The sequence below is a fragment of the Vigna radiata genome, unplaced genomic scaffold (genome assembly GCF_000741045.1).
Source record: "Vigna radiata var. radiata cultivar VC1973A unplaced genomic scaffold, Vradiata_ver6 scaffold_43, whole genome shotgun sequence".
Lineage (NCBI taxonomy): Eukaryota > Viridiplantae > Streptophyta > Magnoliopsida > Fabales > Fabaceae > Vigna > Vigna radiata.
This window is the reverse complement of record NW_014542924.1, coordinates 1,713,459-1,730,976: the sequence shown is the minus strand read 5'-3', so window position 1 is coordinate 1,730,976 and position 17,518 is coordinate 1,713,459. Positions and strand designations below refer to the sequence as shown.

Here is a 17,518-nt window from a genome sequence, read left to right as displayed (position 1 = left end):
GTCTTGCAATGCTTTTTCATTCACATCTCCCTGCTCATTATTGGCTACATGCTTTTTGTTGTGCTGTTTATGTCATAAATTGGTTACCGACCACTCTTCTAAATGATGTTTCTCCATTTGAGACCTTATATAATACTCCTCCTAATTATGCTCACTTTCATCCTTTTGGCTACCGGGTTTATCCTTGTCTCCATGACTATGCCATTAACAAATTGTCTCCACGCAGTGCACCTTGTATTTTTCTTGGATACAGCAGCAACCATAAAGGATTTCAATGTTTGGATCCTTCAATCTCCTGGTTATACGTAACAAGACATGCCAAGTTTGATGAACTTTCTTTTCCATGTTCAAAAACAGGAACTATATCTCCAATTTCCGGATTGGGTTTTTCTTCATTTGCTGAACCAACCTCAACACCTAAAATTCCTACTCCAGCTTCTGCACCAGCTTCTTCTTTGCCACTATCTAAGGAAACTGTGCACTCACCAACCACACCTTGTGGTCTATGTCCTGCTGAAGATACTCCTTCAACTGTTGTTTCCATGCCTCATACTCAACCACAAATACACCGTAGTGTCCAGTCTACTCATCCTATGGTCACACACGCCAACTCAGGTATTTTTAGGCCTCGTCATTTTGCTGACATTACCACCTACCAACCATCTTCTCTACTTTATGCTTTGCTCACCACTTCTACACCCAAAGGATTCAAATCCGCTGCCAAACATCCTGGTTGGTTGGATGCTATGCATAAAGAGCTCTTGGCCCTACACTCCAACAATACTTGGGATCTTGTCCCACGTCCATCCAACACCAACATTGTAGGATCCAAATAGGTGTTTCGCACAAATATCTTTTAGATGGGTCAATTGACAAATTAAAAGCATGGTTAGTTGCACAAGGCTTCACTCAAACACCTGGTCTTGACTATGATCACACCTTCAGTCCTGTTGTTAAAGCTGCCACTGTTCGTGTCATTCTCACTCTAGCAGTAATGAATAATTGGCCTCTTCATCAATTGGATGTCAACAATGCATTCTTGAATGGGCACCTGACACATCCTGTCTATATGGAACAATCTCCTGGGTTCTTGATCCTCGATACCCAAATCATGTTTGTCGACTTCAGAAAGCTCTTTATGGCCTTAAACAGGCCCCTCTTGCATGGTTTCAACGATTCAGCTCGTTTTTGCTCAGTCTTGGGTTCCTCGGAAGCAAGGCGGATCCATCTTTATTTGCCTACCACAACACTGCTACCACTCTATATATACTTGTTTATGTTGATGACATAATTTTGACAGGGAATAATAATTCTTTACTTCAAAAACTTTTGGCAAGGTTCAAAACTGAGTTTGCTATCAAGGATTTAGGCCATCTAAATTACTTTCTTGGTCTTGAGGTTCACTACACTATCGATGGTGTCTTTCTTAGCTAGACCAAATACGCTCAAGACATTTTATCTCGGGCCCAGATGTTGGATGCAAAACTGATAGCCACACCTCTTCAACCTCATATTCAACTGACAACCACAGGAGATCCATTCTCTGATCTCACTCAATTACGCTCTCTCATTGGTGCACTCCAGTATCTCATTATAACTCGTCCTGAATTGTCCTACGCGGTAAATTTGGTTAGTCAATTTCTTCAAGCTCCAACAACTGATCACTTTCAAGCAGTTAAACGCATCCTTCGATATGTCAAGGGCACCATGTCCTATGGCCTATCCTTCACCCGTGGAGCTTCCCCTAATGTTCTTGGATACTCGGATGCTGATTGGGCTCGATGTATTGAGACTAGGCGATCTACCTATGGTTATTCCATCTTCTTAGGCGATAATCTCGTCTCATGGAGTGCTAAGAAACAACCAACTGTAGCTCGATCAAGTTGTGAATCAGAATATAGAGCCATGGCTAATGCAGCAGCTGAACTAATATGGCTTACTCATCTTCTACATGATCTGCATATTTCCCATCAAGCGCCAACTCTTCTTTGTGACAACAAGAGTGCTATATTCCTCTCCCAAAATCCGGTGGCTCACAAACACGCTAAACATATTGATATTGATTATCACTTTATTCAAGAGCTTGTTCTATCTCACAAACTCATCACTCAATTCATTCCTTCTGATCTCCAACTAGCAGACATATTCATTAAAAGTCTGCCTCGACCATTGTTCCAATTCTTCAGAGCCAAGCTTCATGTTGGACCAAATCTCACGCTTTGCTTGAGGGGGGATGATAGGAAATAATATATTTGATTATAGTTTACCTTATTTAGTTTCTGCATAATTGATTCTGTCTTAAATAATTGATATATTCTTTCCTTAAATATGGTTATGTACATTCTATATATTGTACACTGGTTACTCTTTCAAGATCAATAAAACACATTTGTTACAATCCTTACAGATGCAAATCAAAAATTAAGCGAGCTCACTTTTCAAGGTCTTAAAGTTTTTCGGTTCTGATACCAAAAGTAACACCCGAATTTTTAGAGTATCACTAAAATGTATTAAAATTAAAATTTTCACAATCAAGAATATTTTTTTAAATAAATTGAATCCAATTAATTTTTACAACTCAAATATTCAAATTCAATTGTCTACAAATTCATAAATGTGTAAAACTTCCTTAAAGAAATAATAACAGATTTTATAAAATCCCTACTAAAAGTTTGCTCCATTTCTCATATACCCAGCACTAACATATATCTGTATTAAGACTATAACTAGTAATACATATATTTCCACACTAGTAAGATATTGTCCGCTTTTGGTCAAATCCTTACGAATTTGCTTTTGGTATCACTCTAAAAAGCCTTTTACCAATGGAGGTATCTTAAGTGTATATAAACCCATATTTGTCCCTTTTTTATGTGATGTAGGACTTTGTTTGTACCCCCAACATCCTCTTTCCCCTTCTATGAAAAGAGTGGTTCTCCCTACACCTCACCAACTTCAGCCTACACCTCCCTTAATTTTTTTATTTCAATCTATATCTCTGTCAGAGAATATTTTGTTTTTTAAAAAAGCTGACCCAGTAAAGAATAAAACTATTGAAGCAACTGCATATCAAACCCTACACCCCCATTTTTTCTCCCTTTGTCTCTTTGCTGCCGCAGTTCATTTCCTCCCGCCCTCACTTCCTCCCTCCTCCTTCCTTTGGTGTGGTGAGTTCTAGCAGCAACAAGGGTTCATCTTCTCAAACATTTGATATAACCTTTCGCGTCCGTAAAATACTTGCTCTTAGTTAAGAAAAAAATGTTTGATCTTGCTTAATTAAAATGTTTGGTTGTTGCGGTCAAAACCATGCTTGCTCTGTTAAAAATGATATGTCTACTTGGTGTTTTAAAAATGATTTGTCTATTCCGGTGGGTGGATTTCCGCACGGTGGAGCTGAGGGAACGAAGTCGAAGGAATAATCATGGAAACTGGTTGCACTTGAAAGAAGTGCAGGGGTGTCGCAGTTGATGAGAGTCGCAGTTAGAAGTGCGGATGGTCTTGGCCGCAGTTGGAAGTGCGGATGGCTTTGACCGCAGTTGGAAGTGCGGATCGTCTTTGCCGCAGTTGGAAATGCAGTTCGTCTTCGCCGCAGTTGGACCTGCATTTCGTGCTAACCGTAGTTGGATATGAGGTCTACGTTTGGAGCTGGGTTTCCGCAGTTGCATGTGCGGTATGCGTTCACTGTTATGCGCTTTAGGTTTTGTTAGTATATAGGTTTGCTTTATTATGTTACGTTATAAGCAAAGCTATTAAAACAGTGAGCAAGCTTCATGCAACACTTTCTTTTTTTTACATTCAAAGGCAGCCTCCATTTTCTCCTTTCATATTCTTTTATTTTCTACTTCTACCATCGCAACACCTTTATCTCCTTTCTCATTCGCTGCCTTCTTTTTCCTCTACTGTCCACAGCACAACCATTATCTTCTTCCTCCTCTGTTACCATAGCACGGGTACAACCACTACTATTTAACTTACAACAATACTTAACACTGCAAGTGAAAGTGAAGAAGTAAATAATGAAAGTAAAAAAATAAAAGAGAAGGGGGTGAATGTAAGGCAACAGATGACATTTAAGATTTATACATTCAATGAAAATTTAGGATTATTGGTGATTAAGAATGTTGTTGTTGGTTACGATTAATCCATTATTAATTTTCATTTAAATTTAAAAAATAAAGGGTAAATCCGTAAAATGGGAGGTGCAGGGAGAAATATGTGAGGTGTAGGGAGGAATACTCCTACGAAAATCTTCTTATCCTCGATTACACCATGGGCACACCATAGTCAACACTGAACATCTCTTGTTCTCCACCTTTCATGAGGTTCAACATCGTGACTCTCTCACTAAGCTAAACAATGATCATGAAAAACCACTACTGCTCTTCTTGTAACTCATCCTCTTCCTCAAACTCATACAATCGCAAAGGACCTCTTTCCACTACATTGTACAGACAAAAAGAAGATCCAAACTTTAAGAGTATCACCGTCAAAGATCCCAACTATAAGGCCTTCAAATCTATTCAAATAAACAACAACAAAAATTACCTTCGAAATTTTTCTCTTAAATCCACTCAAGTGAACAAGACCTTAAAGGCATACTATATCTTTCTACTCTTAACAAGTCACCAAATACCTTCAAGCCTCTATTGTACTCGCTATTAAGAACCCATTATGCTTGCTAGAAAACCCCTCCCCCAGATCATGAAGGAAATTCCCCTTTCAGAACTAAACAAATCACATTATTTGTGCTCTCTTGGATTCGAACATGTGACCTTATACTCCCCAAAACAGACTCTTACTGAATCACCTTTTAACTTGTCAAGTTATTTCTTCTCCTTTGACTTTTCCATTTGATTTTACAACTCTTCTTTATAACTCATTTTTATTTTGATTCCTCATATGGACACTCGATTATTTTCCTGTTAGGTTTCCATACATGTATTTTGATAGGTACGTCATATCATATAGTGAGCGGCGTTTGATTTTTAAAAATGTTAAATATTTGATGGGTATGCCTTGTTTGTTTAAAGGTTTCTTTAGAAATGTTTACTGTTCTCTGTAATGTTTTCAAAGTGCTATAAAATCGGCAGGAATAAACATTGAATTAGACAATGCAACTATTTGGTTTATCCCATATGTTAATATTGCTTTCTAAATGGTATAATTGAATCCATGAAGTTGAAAATTTTGAAAAATAAAAAGGTTCGGACGGGAATTAAGAGGTAGAAAAAAAATTATAACTGTTCATACATTTTCTTCTCAATTTCATTATTCAACTAACCGTTATTTTAAATGAAAATTAACTTTTCAATGTTATTTTGTAAGAAACAGTTATTTTGAATTAAAATAATTAATTATTAATTTTATCTTTAAATGATTGTTAATTTAAATTTAATTATTTTTTGAATTAAAATAATTATTTTATCATTTTATCTTTTTAAATAACTATTTATTTTAATTTAATTATTTCTAAAAATTAAATTAATTATCTAAAAAACAAGACACATGCGGTGCATCATATATTTCAACTATTTACTAATGAAAGTAAATTAGACAAAATAAATTTCTCTAAAAGTTCTATACTATATTTAATAAAATGTAGGTTTAAACCATTTAGTTGTCCCTATTTTTGAGAGAGGTTTTTCCATTTTGATCCCGTCTTATTAGAATCCCCAATTGAGTCCCTATAAGTGCTAATTTTAATCAATTAAGCCTCTGCCGTTAAATTTAGTTAATGGGGTTAACTTTTTTGCACAGCTTGAAGGATAACCTGTTAATTTTTGTAAACGTGACTTATTTAGAGTTGAAACGTGACATGAATTAGATTGAAATTAGCACTTATGAGACTCAATTCATGCCACGTTTCAACTCTAAATAGGTCACGTTTACAAAAATTAACAGGTCATCCTTCCAACTGTGCAAAAAAGTTAACCCCGTTAACTAAATTTAACGACAGGGGCTTAATTGATTGAAATTAGCACTTATAGGGACTCAATTAGGGATTCTAATAAGACGGGGATCAAAATGGAAAAACTTCTCCCAAAAATAGGGATAACTAAATGGTTTAAACCTAAAATGTATGATATGTTGACTATTAACTCTTTAAAAAAGTTTAGTTAAAGATTTTTATATTTTAATTTTTTTTGGTGATTACTTTAAAATCACTTATTTGATTATTGTGTTGAGTCAATCGAAGAGGAAGTTTACAGGAAATACACACTATTTTTTTTTTTTTATTTAATGTGGACTTATACTTGGATTTCCAATTAATTGTTTGAAATAATTAAGGTGATAAAGATAGGTGCTAGGGTGTTGTTCCCTTCATCTCCAAGTGGGTCATGCACCTTCTCACTATTTTCTTTTATTCTATAAATACCCTACACCTCCCCACCATCCTTAACCATCTTTGTCTACATTAATGGAGCATTTACATGGCTCATTAATGTAGCATTTGCATGACTCAAATTTGATTTCAACTTGTGATATATTTTCTTAAATAAGTTTGATTCAATCTTATTTTCGTTGTTGAATATATTTTTTTTCTTTTCAAATTACTTAATAAATAGTAAAATTTTGTTCTAAATTTCTAAAAAAATGTTTATATATGTGTGTTTTTTTTACATATAATATCTATAATTTTTAACATTATATTATGTTTTAACTCACTGACATGTTTGACTCAAATAATTTGAAGAAAATATTTAATTTATTAGATAAATAATATAAAAATATTATTAAATACTTAAAATATAAAAAAAAAGTTATTTGTTAAAGATTTAGAATTAATTTAGTTCTTTCGTCATTAGTATATATAATAATAATAATATATCATTATTTACTATTAATATTATTATGTTTATTATTCTCTATTTGCATCTAACTTTTAATTTTATGAAATGGAAATAGTAAAAGTACTAATATTGAAGTTTCATCTGAATTTTATATTTTGTAATATATCACAAATTCAAATCTGAATCATGTAAATGCTCTATTAATATAGAGAGAGAAATAGAAAGATTATTAAGGATATTAGGGAGGTGTAAAGTATTTTTGGAATAAAAGAAAATAGTAGGAAGGTGTAAAATATTTTTGAAATAAATTAAAATAGTGAAGAGATGCAAGACTCACTTGAAAAGGTGGAGGGAGCAACACACTATGTGCTATCAGACATATCAAAAAGTCTTATCAACTAATTGGAACCTTGTTTTATTTAAACCAAACACACATATGTTCCGTCACTACTTTCCAACAATAATTATTTAAGAATTATTAAAAAGTACAAAATTAGAAGAGAGAATTTCAAACCAACAACTGTTTTTTATTTATATTCAGGGTTAATTTAGTAAAAACTTTTGAAAAATAAATTTTAAATTCCATTCTATCTCACCAAATCAACTTGTAAAATTTTCATCACATTTTCTAATGAAAATTGCACATCTCATAATGAAACTAAATACCTATATATGGGTGTGACAGTGAGCAGCACAAATACACTAATAAAATCAGAATAGCACTTCCATTACGAGAAATTAATGCTACCATACACAATAAATCATTATACAAGAAAAAGGTTAAAGATGAATGTGAACAGTGAAACAAAAGAAAAGGTAAAAGGTTGATACAAAATCATATGACTCAACATGCACATAAGACCTTTTCTTAACTGTTTATTAGAAAAAGTAGAGGATTTCATCCATAAAACCATGTGTGTTCAATAAATTCTCAACTGTAACACAATCTGAACCTATTACCTATTATCACCCACAAAGTCGGTGGAAACCACATCATCTTCAATGTGACCAAGAATTTCCTTTAACTTTTCTTGTGAACAACAAGACAACAATTTTATAATGGAAAAGGAATGATTGTAAAATATCAATTATACATATATGATGAATGTAATGTACAACAATGCTGTTACGTAGGAAAATCTAATTATATTGCCGTTACTTTACAGCACTTTCACTAGTAAAAATCGATCTTTTACCGCGCACATTATGCCGCGGTTCAATAGAAACCGAAGCATAATATTGCACGGTGGCATTTTTGAAATTATATCGACAGTATAGGCCGCGGCCTATTTCCTCTGCAAAATTCTGACATTCCTCTCAGAACCGCGATATATTCCCCTGCAATTTTTTTTCAGATCTGACTTGTCGAGAAGTCAGAAATTTGCAGGAAAAAATTCAGGGGGAGAACCGCGGTATATTCCCCTTGCAAAAAAAAAAAAAGTTCAGGAAAAGCAGTTCTGAAAAAAATTGCAGGGGAATATACCGCGGTTCCCCGCAGAACCGCGGTATATTCCCCTGCAATTTTTTTTCAGATGTGACTTGGCGAGAAGTCAGAAATTTGCAAGAAAAAAATTCAGGGGAATAGACCGCGGTTCTAAGGGGAACTGCGGTCTATTTCCCCTACGAAATTTTAAATTTTGAATATTTAAGGGAATAGGCCGCGGTTTGGCGGTGAACCGCGACATAAAGTTTGAAAAAAATTTCAAAAATGTCATTTCAGATGTATTTAGAATTTTTTTTCAAGAGAATAGGCCTCGGTTAAGTGGTGAACCGCGGTCTATTCCCTTGCTTAGGTTACAAAAATAAAAGACACAGGAACAATGTCATCATCTTCCTTCTTCTTCACGNGCAAACAGTTTCANAGCCTCCTTCGTCANGCGATCCTCTNCTTCCATTTTCAATCATTTTTCACCGTTTAAACCCATTTTTGTTTGGTGTCGTGGCCATTGTCAATGTTGGGAAAGAGTTTTAACCGATCAAAATCATTCGAAACGTCTTTTTATTGGTTTTTCCGATTCTTCCCCTTAGAGGTAAATTGTGTTTTGATGTTTGTTTTTATTTCTAAAACTAATATTTGTTTGTATATTTTTACAGGTTTGAATTTTTTTAGAGTTGAATTTTCTAGCGTTTTGATCGCGGGTTGTTCATTGTTATTGGCTTTTCACACTATCAGGTTCTTATATTAATGTTTAAATTTTACTTTTATTAGATTGTATAATTTTGTATGATTGAATATGTGATTGAATGATCATATAATTTTGTATCCTTAGATTTTGTATAATTGTATAATTTTTATGATAGTATGATTTTTTATTTTAAAGTCAGAATATTTACGTATGGATCGAAATTGGATGTAAATATTGATTATTGTGTTGAATCTGCGTTGATATGCAGGTTTGTTTTTGTGATACTGGATATCACAAAAACAGACCTGCTGTTGAAAAAAATTTCAGGAGAATAGGCCGCGGTTGTGGCCAAAACCGCGGTAGAAAGTTAGACGATTTTTTTTTAAAAAAAAAAGGGAATATGCCGCGGTTCCAGCAGGTCTATTACCGCGATTGGAACCGCGGTCAAAAGGTTAGACAATTTTTTTTTAAAAAAAAATGGGTTTTGACCGCGGTTCAATAAAGAACCGATGTTATATCCCCAGGTTATTACCGCGGTTGGAACCGCGGCCTAAAGTCCCAGACTTTTTACCTCGCCCGTATATGTCGCGGTTCTAAAACCGCGACGTATAGTCAAAAATAACCGCGGTCGTTTCCCTTCACTGCACTAGTGTTTTGACAACACAGACACACTTGAATCTTTCACATGCTTATTTTAAGAAAATGTATTACGGTGACACGTTTATTTAAGATATATGGTAAGACAAATTAGTTATAAAAAATGAATTTTTATGGTAAGAAAAATATTTTAATTTTATTTCTTAATTGTTCTTAGGTTTACTTCTATTTAGGTTTGTTGTTCCCATATTATAACTCAAAAAGAAATACACATAAATCACTTTTACCATCAAGTGTTTACTCTTTTGTTAAGTTAAGACCTCAAATTTACAACAAGACCTCCAACATCTAGGATCCAACAACAAGACCTCCAACAAATCTACACCATACAAAGGGAAATAACACCGTAAAAGCCAAAAGAGTCCAAGGAGAAAGCAATAAAAAGGTCTAAAATGAACAAAGGTTATTCAAAAGGGATTTGATATAGACAAAACCATGAATAACAAGGAGACAATAAAGAAAATAAATGGTCAAGAAAGAAGGTTAGCTCAACAAAAGAAAGTCCTACAGAAAAGCTCTAGATTAGATACACAAAACCAAAAATTACTAGATAAGATTATGGTGTTTTTTGTCTTTAGCAAATTTTGTGCAAATGGTGACTTATGGTCACACTTTTAACACCAATTGCAACTAGCATGGCTATAAAAGTAGTAGCACATTCATGTAAATAGCATCACATTCATGTAAATACCTCACAAAATCAACATGAGAGTGCACACCAAAAAAGTAGTGGTAGTAGTACATGAACATTCTTTTACTTTTTGCTTTTTGTTTTTGCTTTTTTTGCCTTTTGCTTTTGCCTTTTTCTTTTATACCTTTCTGTCAAAGCAGTGCAACGGAATAGCTAGTGTGAACAACAAACCAAAAGGGGGATGAATTGGTTTCTTATCGCAAACTAAGCCTTTAATAATTTTCTCTTATAATTCAAATTCCTTAACGATAAATTAAAACAAATGAGAAAGTAAGGAAGAGAGAAAATTGCACAGGTGATTTTATACTGGTTTAGATCACAAGGATCCTACGTCCAGTTGTTAATCTCAAATGAGAATTAACGATCCACTATCACAAAACCAACTACAATCACAAAGAAATAAACAAGTTTAAGATTTAGAATACTTCTCTTGTTACCCTAACAAATGAAATTCACTTCCCCTGAAAACCACAAAGGATAAACACCTCCTCTGAATTCTTCATGAAGAATGATCACCTCCTTTGAATCTTCACAAAGAATAAACACCTCCTTTGAATCTTCACAAAGGATGATAGGCTTCAGTTAGGAACAACAACAACACTCAATCACAACGCTAGTGAAAGTTCTCACTATGTGCCAACACCAAGTTCTCAAAGTCTCAGCACAAGGGATACAAAACCTTAGAACACTCTCATCACAACACACAAAAAAATAGATAAGATTTCCTATATCTTGTATTTTAGAATGAGAGTCTTAAATCAATATGTTCTCATTATTTAGGATAAAACGTATGTTATATTATGCTGAGATTACAAATCCATATATACAATGCTAGAAAGCTATTTTAGGAAATATAATAATAGCTCCTAAAGAAAGAATCCCTATATTTCAGGGATATAATCATAATTGATAATTATAATCTCCTAAATAAGGAAGAAATATAATTAATAAAATAAAAAGATTCTAACACTCCCCCTCAAGCTAGTGAATATGTATTTTCCATTCCCAGCTTGGAAACAATACTTTCGAAGTTGTTCTTGTTCAGTCCCTTTGTTAGAATATCTGCAAGGTTGTCTTGTGAAGAGACATATGGAGTACAAATTAGACTACTATCTAATTTTTCTTTGATAAAATGCCTGTTGATCTCGATATGTTTGGTTATATCATGTTGCACTGGATTATAAGCTATGCTAATAGCAGATTTGTTATCACAATAAAGTCTCATTGATTCATCTAACTTTATTCCTAAGTCTTCCAAGATGATTTTTAACCATAGTAGTTCACATATCCCTTGTGCCATTGCCCTGAATTCTACTTCAGCACTGGATTTGGCTACCACATTTTGTTTTTTACTCTTCCAAGTCACAAGATTTCCACCAATGAAAGTGCAATACCCCGTAATTGACCTCCTGTCCACAATTGAGCCTGCATAGTCTGCATTTGTATATGCTTCCACACTTACATTCCCATTTCGTTCAAACAAAATTCCTCTGCTTGGGGTTCCCTTCAAAGCAATTAAACAAAGTAAATTGAACAAAGCAATTAAACAAAGTAAAATGAACCAGACAAAATTTAAAATATGCAGTCGTCAAACAATTAAACAAAGTAAATTGAACGAGTCATGACAAAATTTAAAATATGAAGTAGTCAAACAAAATGTCTCAATGAATTGGTTAATACTGCAGATTTATGATTCTAATTCTGAAAACTCTATAGTGAACTGCAATAAGTCTATGATGCCTTTTAACTTTGTCACATCAACATTAACAACTTAATTGACTCAAATGTACTGACTTATCACCGTTAAGAAAATGATCCCAAAGGACCAATAATAGAAACTCATCTAAATAAGGATTCATGGATAATAAAATAATTATAAATATAATTTTAATCGAATTTTTACTTTACTTTTTCTATTAATCACATTTTGATCAAATTTCTAACTTTTTACACTGATTTGAATATCCAATAATACCTGACTTGAACCTCAAATAATACCACTTATCTTGTAGAAGAAGAAAATTTAAAGAACAAAGACCGAATAGAAAAAATTAGTAAAGTAGAAGAAAACTTTTTATAAGTACAATTTTTTTGGATTGTAGATCTAGAAATACTTTCCATACCATACAACATATTTTAGGAAATTGCATATTATATGGCGGTGCAGGAAGAAAAAAAGAAAAAAAAAAGGATGCAAGAAGAACCTCGTTATTAACACCAACAACAAAAGATTAAAAAAAAAAAAACCACTAAGATTCTATACAAAATGTGAGCACTAGACTAATGAACTTCGACTTTGATTAGGTACAAAAAATTTTAAAAATATTCTTTTATAAAAAGACTAAAAATGTCTTTCCATTTCAAAAACCATGATAGCCAAGCAACAATAGAAAGCAAATCAAGTTTGTTGTGTAAAACTGAACCTTACGATTCATCGTAATTTAGATTAGTCGGCATCGACTTTTAATTAAAACTACATCATAAATGGGCAATTACTAAATAAATTCCAAGCACATGGTCACTTTTTCTGTATTTCTCTATTTCATCACGGATTTAAACCCTTTCATCTCTTCTTCGTTACATCTCGTCTTCTTGAACATTGTGAGTGAGAGACCTTCAAATATGTGACCTGATTCAGAGTATCTATACATTCCAAAAAGTTTTGTTGGTTTCAACAAAAACACGACATTAAGTTTTGAAAATCAGGGTACACCCAATATGAACTAAGACAAAATGTCGATTTATTATTTCAGCCACGAATCCATGATTCAAACCAAGCACACCATCAAATGAGAACCACAAACGAAAAATGGAGGGTCAAATATCCACTATAACAAATAATAGAGACAAGTACATCAGCTAGTACATAAAAATCCAAAGTACATTCGCAATTATCCAGAAATCCAAAAACTCCACCCCCCTTCATAAGACAATACCAAATGCCCCAAAAAGAGCTCTACTCCTCACAGGGTACATAAATACCACTGCATCAACTAACCGATTATTTATTCAGACCTCTCACTTTTGCTCCAGAAAGACATTACTGGACGCAGAAAATCGTAGAAACAAAGTACTACTGTGCAGTACCAGCTTAAAGAGAGATTTTGGCAACGTGAACAAGCAGGTCAATCACACGTGAGCTGCAAGACATGGAACACAGCCGGTATTAGATCTACCTCAATTAATAATAAATCATAAAAGATTCGCGTCATTAATACATTGTTAATAATTAATCAATCAAAAATCTGTTACCTCGCGCACTACCACACTGTTATATATATAATAAAGGTTTGAAGTAGATTACCTGTATCCCCACTCATTGTCGTACCACGAGACGAGCTTCACAAAATTTTTGTTCAATGCAATTCCAGCCTTTGCATCAAAAATACTTGATCTGGAAAAATGATATGACAAACAAATTCAATAACAGATAAATGAATTATGTCAACAACACAAGGCAACAAAAACTTGGAAAGGAAGCATCACTAAGTGACCATTTATGGTGAATAATTTCCCAACTATGGCAAAATTTATACCTGCTGTCACCCACAAAGTCGGTGGAGACCACATCATCTTCGGTGTAACCAAGAATTCCCTTCAACTTGCCCTCGGATTCCTCCCTGAGAAAGACAACATTTATATAAGACAATGGGCAAGGACCAATCCCGAAATGGGCGCACCTCTTGAATTGAAATTCGAATAGCAAGAGTCACAAAAATGTGCATAAGATTCACCACCAAAACATCAATAAGAGTATTCTGTCCTTACTTGATAGCATTTTTAATTTCGTCATAGCTGGCACTCTTCTCCAGCCTCACTGTGAGGTCAACAACGGAAACATCCACGGTGGGGACACGGAATGCCATTCCAGTCAACTTTCCATTCAAAGAAGGAAGAACTTTCCCAACAGCCTTGGCACAGAAGAATGAGAATATATATAAAAACCAAAAACCAAAAGAGTTCTCTGTACACAATACAATATCAATCTGTGGCAAAACCAGAAAAAGCAAAACATATTCACCTTGGCAGCTCCAGTGCTGCTAGGAATGATGTTAAATGAAGCAGCTCTTCCACCTCTCCAGTCTTTGGCTGATGGTCCATCAACAGTCTTCTGGGTAGCTGGTTTGCAAAAACAATAACATAAACCAAACTCAGTAAGTAGTACGTAGGAGCAAAAATATGCAACCGGAAAACCATATAGGGAGAGGCTCACCAGTGATGGAATGAACTGTGGTCATCAAACCCTCAACAATGCCAAATCTGTCATTAATAACCTGCAAAGTTAACAAGAAACAATTAGAACTATAGTAGTCACAACACAATCAACAAAATAAAATATATTACACGTAATCGGGCAAACAGCAAACCTTGGCGAGAGGAGCAAGGCAGTTGGTTGTGCAGCTGGCATTGGAAATGATATCAAGCTCTGGCTTGTACTCGTGCTCGTTAACACCAACAACAAACATGGGAGCATCCTTGCTGGGGGCAGAAATAATAACCTTCTTAGCACCACCCTGGATTAATAAAAAGACAAACAAAACAAACATTAAAATTCCACCTCACACTAAATCGCCTAAAAATATAAATCTCAAACAATATTTCAAAAAAAGCAGCAAAATTAGGATACAATACTTCAAACATAGAACACAGAAAATATCAACGCGTGTAAATAATTACGTAACAGAGTTAAAGGGTAGTGCTGTAAATAGAAACCTTCAAATGTGCGGCGGCCTTGTCCTTATCGGTGAAAACTCCGGTGGACTCAACAATGATATCAGCTCCGGTCGTACCCCATGGGATCTCTTCAGGATTCCTGAGGATTAACAAAAGATTTAACCGCACGAAGAGACGAAAAATTACAACATAAAAATGCAAAGGGAAACAGTGAAAGTCATGAAAAAGGGTGAAAAATAGACCTGTGTCCAAAAACAGTGACTGGCTTCTCACCAAAGAGAAGGGTATTGGAGTCTTTCACGGTGACATCGTGATGCTTCCAGTGTCCGTGAACACTGTCGTATTTAAACATGTATGTCTACAGAAGCAACCAAACACCGTGAACAACCAGATCTAACGGCTAATAACAATATAGAAATGAAAAAGCTTGCCGATCTGAACAGTAAAAAAATCATGTTATAGTGGTGACAGCGAGGGAGAAGAGAAGATGTGTACCATGTAATCGGTGGTGATGAAGGGATCGTTAACAGCAACGAGTTCCACATCGTCTCTCTGAAGAGCCACCCTGGCCACCAAACGGCCAATTCTTCCAAATCCTGTTAGATTTCAAATAAATAAATATGAAAAAGAAAAACGAAAATGAAACAGTTGAAAAAGTGTTGAAGTGATCTGAAGGAAGAGGATGAAGATGGTGTACCGTTGATTCCGATCTTGACCTTGCCTGATCCATGAAATTCATTGGAAAAAAAAAGGAAAACGAAACAGAAAGAACAAAAAGATGAGAAACGGAAAAGGGGTGAAAACGAAGAGAAGAGAAAATAAATGAAAAAATTGAGAAAAATGTAGTGACTATTTGCATACCCATAACTGGTGAAGAGAGAAAAATTAGGGATAGAAAAAATAGCAGAAGTTGAGAACAGAACTAAGTATGAGTGAGGTGGTGAAGTGATTTAGTGAGGTAGGGTTTTAATAAGGTAGGAAAAGAGAGACAGAAGAGTAAACGACCGGAATAACCGGTATGTGCCTCAAGTAAATTCCGTTGAGAGAGTGACTATTATTACCGGAACTCCCAGTCATATTATGTTTCACTGCAATATGCGAATATTCCATTCTTTCTATTTTAATAGTTTTCTTAAATGGTTTTGTAACGTTGTTGAAGGTTTAGGATTTTCTGCTATTTACTATTATTCTCAAAAAAAATTGTTTTTGATCAATTCAAACCATCTATGCTTTTTTTACTTAACTTGTATTGCTAAAATTAAAAGCTAATCAATCTATTATCCCATTAATAATGGAAATTTTACTTCAAGTAAGTGAAGGATAAAAGATTATGACATCTTCAGGTTTTTCGGCGTTTCCATACAAAAACTAGTTAAAACCATGTGAATTGAAAATATTTGACCAAATTTGGTAACAAAACAATGCATTTCTCTATGTACAACGTTATATATATATATATATAATCATCAATGTATTGCTTGTCATCTTTCTCTATGTATAATTTACAAATATTTAAAATGTAGCAAGATGAAAAATAATATAATAAGATAAATTCAACTCAAGCTTATGTTAAAAGGAAATAAAAAATTAAATATTTTTTTAATTATTATGATAATTTTTTAAAACTTTATCTTTTAATTCAAGGGTTTCTAATTTGACATAACTTTTTAATAATACGTTAATATTGTTTTTTATAAAATCGATACTAATCTTAAATTAATTAATAAACATGACATATATATATATATATATATATATATATATATATATATATATATATATATATATATATATATATATATGTATATATCCATAATAGAATTTGGATTCTTGTCAAGGCTTACTAAACCTATCACATTTTTTTTTTATTTAAAAGAATCTTATTTTCCTTTCCAAAATCTTTTTCCTTTTACTATAAGCTTGTGTTCGCATGAAGTGATTTTCCTGAAGAATAACGATAGATTTGCAAGACTTCTAATGTTTGTTTCAGCAGATCTGCGAAGAAGAGAGAGCGGAGAATTGCGAGATACATCCCTTTTTTTTAATCTGTGGAAGTGCTCGGATTTGGAAGGAATTATTTCAAAATGTCATATTTAACCCTTGTCATTTCTGAAAAGACCAAGTCAAATCCAAAATAATACTTGTAATCGATTCTAAATTTTTCCACCACTTACCAGTCTCACCTTTCCTCGCGCCCCACCACCGTGAAAATTCCTCTCCACCTTTTCAGCACCACGTTCCACGTCACCTTACATCCTCCTCTGCCTCCTTCAAAACCATGTCGTTGTCACACCCTACTCCAAAGTGAAACACCCCATCGTCACCATGCGTAAATGCTCACCAGCTCTGATGCCAAAAGCCACAACACCATTACGAGTGAAAACGAATATGGCAAAAACAAGGTCCTTGAGCGACTAGCTTCAAGAGCTTCTGACTGCGAGCTTTTGGCTATGGCGTGCGACAACCGCGTGGCGTGTCGTGGCCCATGAAAAAAAGACGGTGGTAGGCACAACAAAGGAAAGGGTGGCCAGAAAGGGAAACATGTTAAATGATGGTGTATGTTTTGAGATTTCTGAATC

The 17,518-nt window shown here is 34.1% G+C and overlaps 2 protein-coding genes across 2 annotated transcripts; one reads left to right on the top strand and one right to left on the bottom strand.

Annotated features, from left to right (window-relative positions):
• Positions 1-1,470: 1,470 nt before the first annotated feature.
• Positions 1,471-2,247, top strand: LOC106752705 (uncharacterized mitochondrial protein AtMg00810-like). Its single transcript, XM_014634438.1, has one exon. The coding sequence runs from the start codon at positions 1,471-1,473 to the stop codon at positions 2,245-2,247; it is 777 nt and encodes a 258-aa protein (XP_014489924.1).
• A 10,737-nt stretch (positions 2,248-12,984) lies between these two features.
• LOC106752764 (glyceraldehyde-3-phosphate dehydrogenase, cytosolic) lies at positions 12,985-15,911 on the bottom strand. The gene is made up of 12 exons (XM_014634520.2): positions 15,801-15,911; positions 15,637-15,660; positions 15,435-15,535; positions 15,182-15,297; positions 14,979-15,078; positions 14,633-14,779; positions 14,479-14,539; positions 14,287-14,384; positions 14,034-14,176; positions 13,802-13,885; positions 13,570-13,659; positions 12,985-13,405 (listed from the first exon to the last, which is right to left on the bottom strand). The coding sequence occupies exons 1-12, from the start codon at positions 15,802-15,804 to the stop codon at positions 13,357-13,359; spliced, it is 1,017 nt and encodes a 338-aa protein (XP_014490006.1). The 5' UTR covers positions 15,805-15,911; the 3' UTR covers positions 12,985-13,356.
• Between the last annotated feature and the right edge of the window lie 1,607 nt (positions 15,912-17,518).